The sequence below is a fragment of the Glandiceps talaboti genome, chromosome 17 (assembly GCF_964340395.1).
Source record: "Glandiceps talaboti chromosome 17, keGlaTala1.1, whole genome shotgun sequence".
Taxonomy (NCBI): Eukaryota; Metazoa; Hemichordata; class Enteropneusta; family Spengelidae; genus Glandiceps; species Glandiceps talaboti.
Window position 1 is genome coordinate 23,729,429 of NC_135565.1, and position 10,974 is coordinate 23,740,402.

General features: G+C 36.0%; 2 protein-coding genes across 3 annotated transcripts in view; one reads left to right on the forward strand and one right to left on the reverse strand.

Annotated features, from left to right (window-relative positions):
• LOC144448398 (dynein light chain roadblock-type 2-like) overlaps positions 1–2,805 on the reverse strand; it is a 5,729-nt gene extending 2,924 nt beyond the window's left edge. Inside the window, exon 1 of the mRNA XM_078138626.1 lies at positions 2,628–2,805. Coding sequence (XP_077994752.1) covers positions 2,628–2,645 — 18 coding nt within the window. The 5' untranslated portion in view covers positions 2,646–2,805. The remainder of the gene's footprint in view (positions 1–2,627) is intronic.
• Positions 2,806–4,120: 1,315 nt separating this feature from the next.
• Positions 4,121–7,944, forward strand: LOC144448525 (uronyl 2-sulfotransferase-like). Of its 2 annotated transcripts, none has more exons than XM_078138793.1 (2): positions 4,121–4,275; positions 6,436–7,944. In XM_078138793.1, the coding sequence occupies exon 2, from the start codon at positions 6,469–6,471 to the stop codon at positions 7,510–7,512; it is 1,044 nt and encodes a 347-aa protein (XP_077994919.1). In that variant the 5' UTR covers positions 4,121–4,275; positions 6,436–6,468; the 3' UTR covers positions 7,513–7,944. The 2 variants fall into 2 exon arrangements, with proteins under 2 accessions (XP_077994919.1, XP_077994920.1); XM_078138794.1 differs by lacking the exon at positions 4,121–4,275 and adding an exon at positions 5,118–5,209.
• The last annotated feature ends 3,030 nt before the right edge of the window (positions 7,945–10,974 follow it).

The window sequence follows — 10,974 nt, forward strand, 5'->3', positions numbered from 1 at the left end:
CCATGACATTACAGCGCCACAGGCGACGAAAGTTATAGATGTGATTACACAGATACAGCCAATCACTGATCACTACAATACGAATAATAAAGATAATATTGGTGAACCATCACTTTCACCAATTATGTGAAAAAACATCGTATAAAGGCAGTTTCATTGTCTTCAGATTCCATTGTCATTTATTGAATATACAGCGTTACGAAGAATTGATGTATTAACGTCAATCTGATTAAAATCTGATGTTAGAAAGGCATTCGCCCGGGGGAAAAAACTCACGTAAAAGACGCAATAACGATGGAACAAAGGTAAATACAGGAAAACCAGCCTATCTAACATCAGATTTTAATCAGATTGTATTAACGTATGCTACTATTAGTTTGTAACATGCATGAGCAAACGGCTACTAGAGACATACGTATGTCACCCATGCCAATAATCGTTTAAAGAACACACTTGTGTAGGTGAAAGAATCATTTAACATATTCTAGTTGCGATGTATCTGAATACAAGGTATGTATTACATATAGGAAGACATACAGAAAGTCGAACAGTCCTTATAAACGACCACTTGTGTAGGTGAGAGAATCATTTAGCATAGTCTCGTTGCGATGTATCGAAACCCGAAGCATGTAAAATACACAGGACAGGAAGAGAGCCGAATACCAATTTACCAATGAATACCAATGAGTAACGATTTAATATTGCATAACAGTCTATCTAGACAACTTCTGGCATCGTGTTGCCATGGAAAATAAAGCTGAAGCTATTTTATACCAGATATGTGTTAGACATTTCTACTAAACATTTAAAGATGTCAAGTAATACATTGTAAACACATTCAGCACATTAACGAGTGGATCAAGTCATTTACAAGGCGTTACATAATCACAATAAAATTGTAGGCATATAACACATTATTCAGAGCAGTCGATAAATTAAACAAAGTTAACCCATTGATTCCTATTCTAGTTTAATTACATTATTTTAAATCCGACTATTTCTGAGTGTTCAAGAAAGTCATTGTAAAGTGACCTTGTCAAGTTGACATTTGTTGATTTGAAATAAAGAATAAACATTAAACACAGAGAACCAACACACGCACTGCTGGTTAATTCCTGATAGTACGGTATGTATATACCATACAACCAAGAAATCTACAACGGCGAAGGTGATTTTCTGTGGTCTGTATCTCTTATGTGATTCTTTTTTCATTAGATTACGTTTGAGATAGGCCTTAGTATAAATTCGTGTAGTTTGAAATTTTATGTAAATTGATTAGCTTGATATATTTCAGAATGGCAAAAAACATTTTACAATGTTGTTATATTTTATCGACTCAGACTCAGACCCAGAACTACTTTATTCATCCCACTATAGCTAGGGGAAATTAAAACGATACTTCACACACACATTAAAAACACAAAACAGAATGTAAAAATAAAACTGCATAGTGCAATTTGTGGTAAAAATAAGTCCACAACAAGATACTACAAAGAATGATCGCTGTTGCTGTTACGAACAGAGATAGCGGAATGGGACAAATGACGATTCAAAACTTTGTTTTAGCCTCCTCATTGCAGTATCTACCACTATGTGACTCTCAGAAATACGTGGCGTCGGTTGTTGAATTCTGCACTAGAGAGGGGTGGGACAGGTCATTTAGTACACTATATGAGCCTTTGAAGCCTGGTAATCCATTTGTCACAGACAGAATTGATACTTTCACTTGTTTACCGATAATTTAGCCACCCATTTTTGATGATCTTATTTAGCCATCCATATCATGTTGGGACAAGTTACCAACCCCAGTAAAACTACTAAATGTGAGAGTACTAACAACACGCATTAAACAACTCCTTCCTAAGCCAGTATACAGACGAGCGTCAGCTTTGTTGACGTCATTAATGAATTTGGGCCACGAAAATAGACTAAGTTTACTTTTTAAAGATTGAAGTCTATGGTTCATACTGTTTTTATGCCATTATCAACAAGGTTACACCAGTCTATTTCTATGCCATTGTCAACCAGGTTACATCAGTCTATTTCTACGTGACGAAACCCAAACATATTGTAGATAGTGTTTTTGTACTGATCGAAAAGAAAACAATCATGTAACAATTTCAGCAAATATTATAAATTTGTGAAAAAAGATATATTTACATCACATCACATCTTTACATAAAATGCACATATAATCACTGCATGCCAAAGAAGAAATTTTACTGTGTATGGTCACAGCGGTGCAGAGAGATTAATACTGATTTAAAAACATATAATTATTAATGGTTGAACTCCTTTCTAGGAGATGAAATTTCACCGAACGAACTCGGCATCACAGTCATCAAAGTTTTCACATTAAACACTTGGAGATACTTTCGGTCTTAATAATAGCCAAGTCCAGACTGAGCTTACGGCAATGTTGGAAAACGTCGTCAAGAAAAAGAACACCTCCTCTGACAGAGATCATGTGTGTAGCCTGATATTTAACCTTTAACATTATTATACGCTATGTATGTCGCCATATTTCGAAACCTCAAATACCTTTTTAAAACACTGAAATCAATCAAATTTAACTTTGTAAACGATGTTCATTATCACAAATACTAGAAATACGAACTGAATCTTACCATGTTGAATGCAAGCATACCGTACGTCCAACGATAGCGACAGCGTTGCTAGCAAGTATGTGGGCATGCGCAGTGCTGTACGTATTAATCGTCAGTTCAAAGTTTATGCGCCCCACGTCGTACGTCGTCCATTCAAGATTACGCCCTCATCCGGAAAATACCTGTCTGGGTTTTTAATCTTTCGTCGTCCTGTTTAATCGAAATTTTAAACCTATAATGTTGTACGTAGTTTAATTAACTCATTGTCAACCACGCCCGCTATAAATCATTCATATATGACCTATAATCATGTTGTACGTAATAAGGGCCCTTGTTGGGTCTAATTTTAAACTATCTCAGGAAAAATACAATTAAAAAAGTTTTCATGACCATTAAGAGTAGTCGTATAGTTAGTTGATTTCAGTCTAGTCTTGTTGAGTATAAACTTATTTAGTTTAGTTTAGTTTTGTTTAGACAAGTCTAGTCTAGTCTAGTCTAGTCTAGTCAAGTCCAGTCCAGTCCAGTCCAGTACACTCTAGTCCATTCTAGAACATTTTAGTATAGTTTAGTCTATTAAATTAATGTTTAGTCTAATCTAGTCTAGTGTAGTCTAGTCTAGTCTAGTCTAGTCCAGTACACTCTAGTCCATTCTAGAACATTTTAGTAAGTTTAGTCTAATTAATGTTTAGTCTAATCTAGTCTAGTCTAGTCTAGTCTAGTCTAGTCCAGTCCAGTCCAGTACACTCTAGTCCATTCTAGAACATTTTAGTATAGTTTAGTCTAATTAATGTTTAGTCTAATCTAGTCTAGTGTAGTCTAGTCTAGTCTAGTCTAGTCCAGTCCAGTCCAGTACACTCTAGTCCATTCTAGAACATTTTAGTAAGTTTAGTCTAATTAATGTTTAGTCTAATCTAGTCTAGTGTAGTCTAGTCTAGTCTAATCATAGGTACTCTTCTTTAGTGATGAAGTCTAAGCCAATTTTGTTTAGCCTAGTCAGTTTTACTGATTATATGTTATCTTACTTTGTGTCTGTAAGTCTAAATAGATATACATGTATACGCTGTTTTATTGTGAATAGTGCAATACATTTGTGCATTCCTCCTACACGCGGACTGATGTGGAATTGTATCATAAAATAAACGTAGAGAAATGAGAACAACGATGACAGTATTCGTGTAAATGAAATGTATTCACTAATTTAAATAACACACTCATTCTAGTCCGGGACTGATTGACATCTAAATTATTTGTATATATTATTCAACGTGTACTTCAGTCTTTCTTTTTCAGCAGTTACTTGAACAAACATATCACTTTCAAAATGCACACGTCGGGGTTGGAGGTCAACATGGACTTATTATATCAGCTTTATTATACGATTTACAGTCTGTTATAGATTTCACATTTGTTAAAGTTAAAAATGGTTGCCGGTAATGCTCCCAACATCTGTGACTGCTCACATTTGCATGCATTTACATATAAAATCAGTTGTTTCCGACACAATCAGTAAATTCATCATTGTGTTTTACTGGAATTGATAACTGAAACACATACATACACGTGTATTTGCTGATTGCTTTACCGAATTTGAATGTGAAATTCTCAACACTACACTCTGAAATAGGCAACACTACACTCTGAAGTAGGCAACACTGTACTCAAAAACAAGGTAGGTGAATATACTTGATGTCCATGCTGAATTTAGAAAAATATATAAAAAAATATCTCATTTGTTCTCTTTCTGGATAATCGCAGATACACAAATGAAACTCAAGAGAATTACAAGGATTACCTATGAATACATTTGTTGATAATGATTTCTAGTAGTGATTATTGTCTTAAAGGTTTTGTGAATAAGTATTACAAGTAAATGTGCAATCGAAATATGAAGTCTTCTACATTTATTTCTTGTCATCAACCTCAATCATGACAATAAATTACTATTAAATCGGCGCATATACACCAAACAAGGTCAACAGAAAAAATGTGGTCAGAACGTTTGGTTCTGGTCAAAACCATTTGAAGCAAAGGATTATTTCCAATTTAATCGAAGCCATCAACTCATTCAATACGAGGGTACATAAGAATGAAGGAAATCGACTTCCTTCATATTGTAGTTTCTCTTGGTGCGTTGCTGACTGATGTCAATACGCTGATTCACTCTGTTCGATTTTGAACTTATTAGGATTCGTGAATGTTCGTTCGTGATTTGTTACAACAACAATTTCCGTTGTAACAACTGAGTACTCTGAAAATGGTACAAAGTTCAATTTGCTGAATAAATCTGTACATGTACATTACATCGAACACAGATTAATATATTTCGAAACGCATGTGCTTTACTTCTCGTCTATTTTCCGATAGTAAATGTATATAGGCCTACTTGTTATTTCAAAATGCTGATGACAGTTGTAGTGAACATTAACATTCAGAAACTGATGATAATAAATTTGAATTCTAGACAACTGTAACTCACAGCAGTAAATATTGATATACAAAGGGAGTCTCATATCGTCACATCTATGAAGATTTTGAACATTTTTGTAACGAGTCAAAACAAAATGGTTGACATATCAATAATTTCCCTCAACACATCAATCAAGGTAGTAAATCTTTAAATAGCACAGAGCTTTATTTGAGCATTTTCCTGTATCAAGTATTTACAGGAAGTTCACATATCATATGTATTTTATTTACATACGATATGCCGCTATTCATAATGTACACATATAACAAAACAAATGTATGTATGTATGTATGTATGTATGTATGTATGTATGCATGTATGCATGTATGCATGTATGTATGTATGTATGTATGTATGTATGTATGTATGTATATTGTTAGTAGTAAAATCCATTTCACACGTGATATTTTCGTCCGAGAGAGACAGAGAGACAGAGAGACTGACAGACCGACAGACAGACAGACAGACAGACAGACAGACAGACAGACAGACAGAGATTGAGATAGAGACCGAGAGACATAGAAAGAGACAGACAGGCAAACATGCAGAGACAAACAAGCAGAGATGGAGGGGAAAGACAAAGACAAACACATAGACAAAGAGACAAGGAGAGAGATGGGGAGATAGGATAAATGAAATTGATATATATATATATATATATATATATATATATATATATATATATATATATATATATATATATATATATATATATATATATTTCTTGTCCATCTATCAAACTTGCACCATTGTGTGTAAAACGGCGTTTGTAAAGAAAAGAAAAGGGCAAGTATACAGAAATGATATGTGTCGTTGGGGTGACATACTTGACTATCTGTCAAATTTTAATATGTAAAATAGATCAGAAAATGAATGAGTTGTCAGGGGAATGAAAAGACCGTCTGTCAACAGATTAACACCACCTGCCATGGATGACCATGATTTTAATAGACTAACATTCTGGCCTAAAATCTAACGATTATGTAAATTAGGTCAATAGAATCTATCTTTGATTAGCCCGTACAACATATTATTTTAGTTATTTTTGTTACCATTTCGACTAAACTAAATTTCACCACTTGTATGATGATGAGATGTTCAAAATGAAAGTGTGGCCATTATGAGCTTGGTCCAGGGGGATTATCATAAAAAAGTACACAATTTCAGACTTACTTTTATTTTTTATGCGATAATAAGCTACCTTGAATGTGAAAATAATCGTATTAAATCTTAACTAGACAACATGTCAAATTAGCAAGTAAGTAAACCTCGTGAATTAATGTTTCACAGCCAAATTGTGTATCTAAAATAATGTGTGCTATGGTATTAACAAAATTCAGTTTATTTATTTTTGATCACCAGAGATAATATTGGTCAAGGTTTCCCGCCATTAAGATGGGGATGACAAGGCTGTTTCTGTCGCCAAGAAGATGTATTATGTTTCTGACGGTAGCTGGAGCCCTTGGGTTGGTCTTCTTGGCAAGCAAGGAATCGCAATATTTGGGCGATACGTGGAGTTTGCAGCCAACGCCAAACACCAGTAAATTATCACAACCAATTGATGAAGTACGACATAGAAGATCTAGGACCAATATTCGATATGATGCTGAACTGCCAATTAATCTCAATAATACATACAATATTACTCGCATTATTTATAATAGGGTTGGCAAATGTGGAAGTCGTAGTTTACAATATTTAACCGATATTTTAGCCAGATGGAATAACTTCAACCATATGAAAAGTACAGAATACGATCAAAAGTATCTGTCCGAGGAGGAGCAGCTCGATTTCGTTAATGTGATTGAGTCACAGCCTGTACCATTCATTTATAACCGCCATGTTAACTTTGTTGATTTCGGCAACTTTCATCGTGAAATACCTGCCTACATCAACCTCGTTCGCGACCCACTAGAACGTGTTGTGTCGTTCTATTATTTCAAAAGATACGGAGATGCATTAGAAAAGAAAGAATTAGATGCAGAACTCGCTAATGATACCTTCGAAGAATGTGTAATTAGCGGCAAGAAGGAGTGCAGTGCTGAGGCAACGAACAGAATGGTACCATATTTCTGTGGGCATTCCGAAGAGTGCCGAAAACCGACGAGATGGGCGTTAGAAACAGCCATCAGAAATATCATAGACAATTACGTGTTTGTAGGAACGCTGGAAGAGTTCGATGTTTCCCTTTATCTCTTAGAATACATGATGCCACAGTTTTTCAGCGGAGCCAGCGATGCGTACAAATTAATCATAGATCGAGGTCACGTGCAGACTTTTAGATCGGCTTACAAAGAAGAACCATCAGACATGGCTAAAGAGATTATGAAGGAACGTTTAGCTTTAGATTACATCCTGTACAATTTTATCAAAAAGCGAATGGGAGTTTTAAAGAAACAATTTGGACTTTTACCAATGCAAGAATACAGACAATATTAATGCACTGAAATCATTTAACTTGAATAATTAGCAATAGTGTTTCTAATACCTGTTACCTACAAAATTAATGTACTGTTAGTAACATTTAATCAAAATGTCACGCGAAATCCCCAGCTTTCCATGTTGTGTTAGTTGTCAAGTCACCAATCTTATAAGAACCCCTACCCTTCGTTCAACGTGCAAATCAATTACTGCCAATAACTTCATGAACTACAGCCCCATTTCGAATTTTCTGATTACAATGAAGAAGTCGTCAGATATTATTGTCGTCAGTCTATTGTCACAATCTAACACTTACATTTTATTTGCTTTATTTTATGACAATAGGCCGACGATAAAGGCAATGTGAGTGTAAGATTGTGACCTGTACAGTGTTAGATTAAATTGTGATCTGTACAGTGTTAGATTGTGACCTGTAAAGTGTTAGATTGTGACCTGTACAGTGTTAGATTGTGACGTGTACAGTGTTAGATTGTGACCTGTACAGTGTTAGATTGTGACATGTACAGTGTTAGATTGTGATCTGTACAGAGTTAGATTGTGACCTGTACAGTGTTAGATTGTGACCTGTACAGTGTTAGATTGTGACCTGTACAGTGTTAGATTGTGATCTGTACAGTGTTAGATTGTGACCTATACAGTGTTAGATTGTCAGTGACCTGTACAGTGTTAGATTGTGACCTGTACAGTGTTAGATTGTGACCTGTACAGTGTTAGATTGTGACCTGTACAGTGTTAGATTGTGACATGTACAGTGTTAGATTGTGACCTATACAGAGTTAGATTGTGACCTGTACAGAGTTAGATTGTGACCTGTACAGAGTTAGATTGTGACCTATACAGAGTTAGATTGTGACCTGTACAGAGTTAGATTGTGACCTGTACAGTGTTAGATTGTGACCTGTACAGTGTTAGATTGTGACCTGTACAGTGTTAGATTGTGACCTGTACAGTGTTAGATTGTGACCTGTACAGTGTTAGATTGTGACCTGTACAGTATTAAATTGTGACCTGTACAGAGTTAGATTGTGACCTGTACAGTGTTAGATTGTGACCTGTAAAGTGTTAGATTGTGATCTGTACAGTGTTAGATTGTGACATGTACAGTGTTAAATTGTGACCTGTACAGTGTTAGATTGTGACCTGTACAGGGTTAGATTGTGACCTGTACAGTGTTAGATTGTGACCTGTAAAGTGTTAGATTGTGACATGTACAGTGTTAGATTGTGACCTGTACAGTGTTAGATTGTGACCTGTACAGAATTAGATTGTGACATGTACAGAGTTAGATTGTGACCTGTAAAGTGTTAGATTGTGACCTGTACAGTGTTAGATTGTGACCTGTAAAGTGTTAGATTGTGACGTGTACAGTGTTAGATTGTGACCTGTACAGTGTTAGATTGTGACCTGTACAGAGTTAGATTGTGACCTGTACAGAGTTAGATTGTGACATGTACAGTGTTAGATTGTGACCTGTACAGAGTTAGATTGTGACCTGTACAGAGTTAGATTGTGACCTGTACAGAGTTAGATTGTGACATGTACAGTGTTAGATTGTGACATGTACAGAGTTAGATTGTGACCTGTACAGAGTTAGATTGTGACCTGTACAGTGTTAAATAGTGACCTGTACAGTGTTAGATTGTGACCTATACAGAGTTAGATTGTGACCTGTACAGAGTTAGATTGTGATCTGTACAGAGTTAGATTGTGACCTATACAGTGTTAGATTGTGACCTGTACAGTGTTAAATTGTGACCTGTACAGAGTTAGATTGTGACCTGTACAGAGTTAGATTGTGACCTGTACAGAGTTAGATTGTGACATGTACAGAGTTAGATTGTGACCTGTACAGAGTTAGATTGTGACCTGTACAGTGTTAGATTGTGACCTGTACAGTGTTAGATTGTGACATGTACAGTGTTAAATTGTGACCTGTACAGAGTTAGATTGTGACCTGTACAGAGTTAGATTGTGACCTGTACAGTGTTAGATTGTGACCTGTACAGAGTTAGATTGTGACCTGTACAGTGTTAGATTGTGACCTGTACAGAGTTAGATTGTGACCTGTGCAGAGTTAGATTGTGACCTGTACAGAGTTAGATTGTGACCTGTACAGTGTTAGATTGTGATCTGTACAGAGTTAGATTGTGACCTGTACAGAGTTAGATTGTGACCTGTACAGAGTTAGATTGTGACCTGTACAGAGTTAGATTGTGACCTGTACAGTGTTAGATTGTGACCTGTACAGAGTTAGATTGTGACCTGTACAGAGTTAGATTGTGACCTGTACAGTGTTAGATTGTGACCTGTACAGTGTTAGATTGTGACCTGTACAGAGTTAGATTGTGACCTATACAGTGTTAGATTGTGACCTGTACGTGTTAGATTGTGATCTGTACAGAGTTAGATTGTGACCTGTACAGAGTTAGATTGTGACCTGTACAGAGTTAGATTGTGACCTGTACAGAGTTAGATTGTGACCTGTACAGTGTTAGATTGTGACCTGTACAGAGTTAGATTGTGACCTGTACAGAGTTAGATTGTGACCTGTACAGTGTTAGATTGTGACCTGTACAGTGTTAGATTGTGACCTGTACAGAGTTAGATTGTGACCTATACAGTGTTAGATTGTGACCTGTACAGTGTTAGATTGTGACCTGTACAGGGTTAGATTGTGACCTGTACAGAGTTAGATTGTGACCTGTACAGTGTTAGATTGTGACCTGTAAAGTGTTAGATTGTGACCTGTAAAGTGTTCGATTGTGACCTGTAAAGTGTTAGATTGTGACCTGTACAGAGTTAGATTGTGACCTGTACAGTGTTAGATTGTGACCTGTACAGAGTTAGATTGTGACCTGTACAGTGTTAGATTGTGACCTATACAGAGTTAGATTGTGACCTGTACAGTGTTAGATTGTGACCTGTACAGAGTTAGATTGTGACCTGTACAGAGTTAGATTGTGACCTGTACAGTGTTAGATTGTGACCTGTACAGTGTTAGATTGTGACCTGTAAAGTGTTAGATTGTGACCTGTACAGAGTTAGATTGTGACCTGTACAGTGTTAGATTGTGACCTGTACAGAGTTAGATTGTGACCTATACAGTGTTAGATTGTGACCTATACAGAGTTAGATTGTGACCTGTACAGAGTTAGATTGTGACCTGTACAGAGTTAGATTGTGACCTGTACAGTGTTAGATTGTGACCTGTACAGTGTTAGATTGTGACCTGTACAGTGTTAGATTGTGACCTGTACAGTGTTAGATTGTGATCTGTACAGTGTTAGATTGTGACCTGTACAGAGTTAGATTGTGACCTTTACAGTGTAAAATTGTGACCTGTACAATGTTAGATTGTGATCTGTACAGTGTTAGATTGTGACCTATACAGAGTTAGATTGTGACCTATACAGTGTTAGATTGTGATCTGTACAGTGTTAGATTGTGACCTGTACAGTG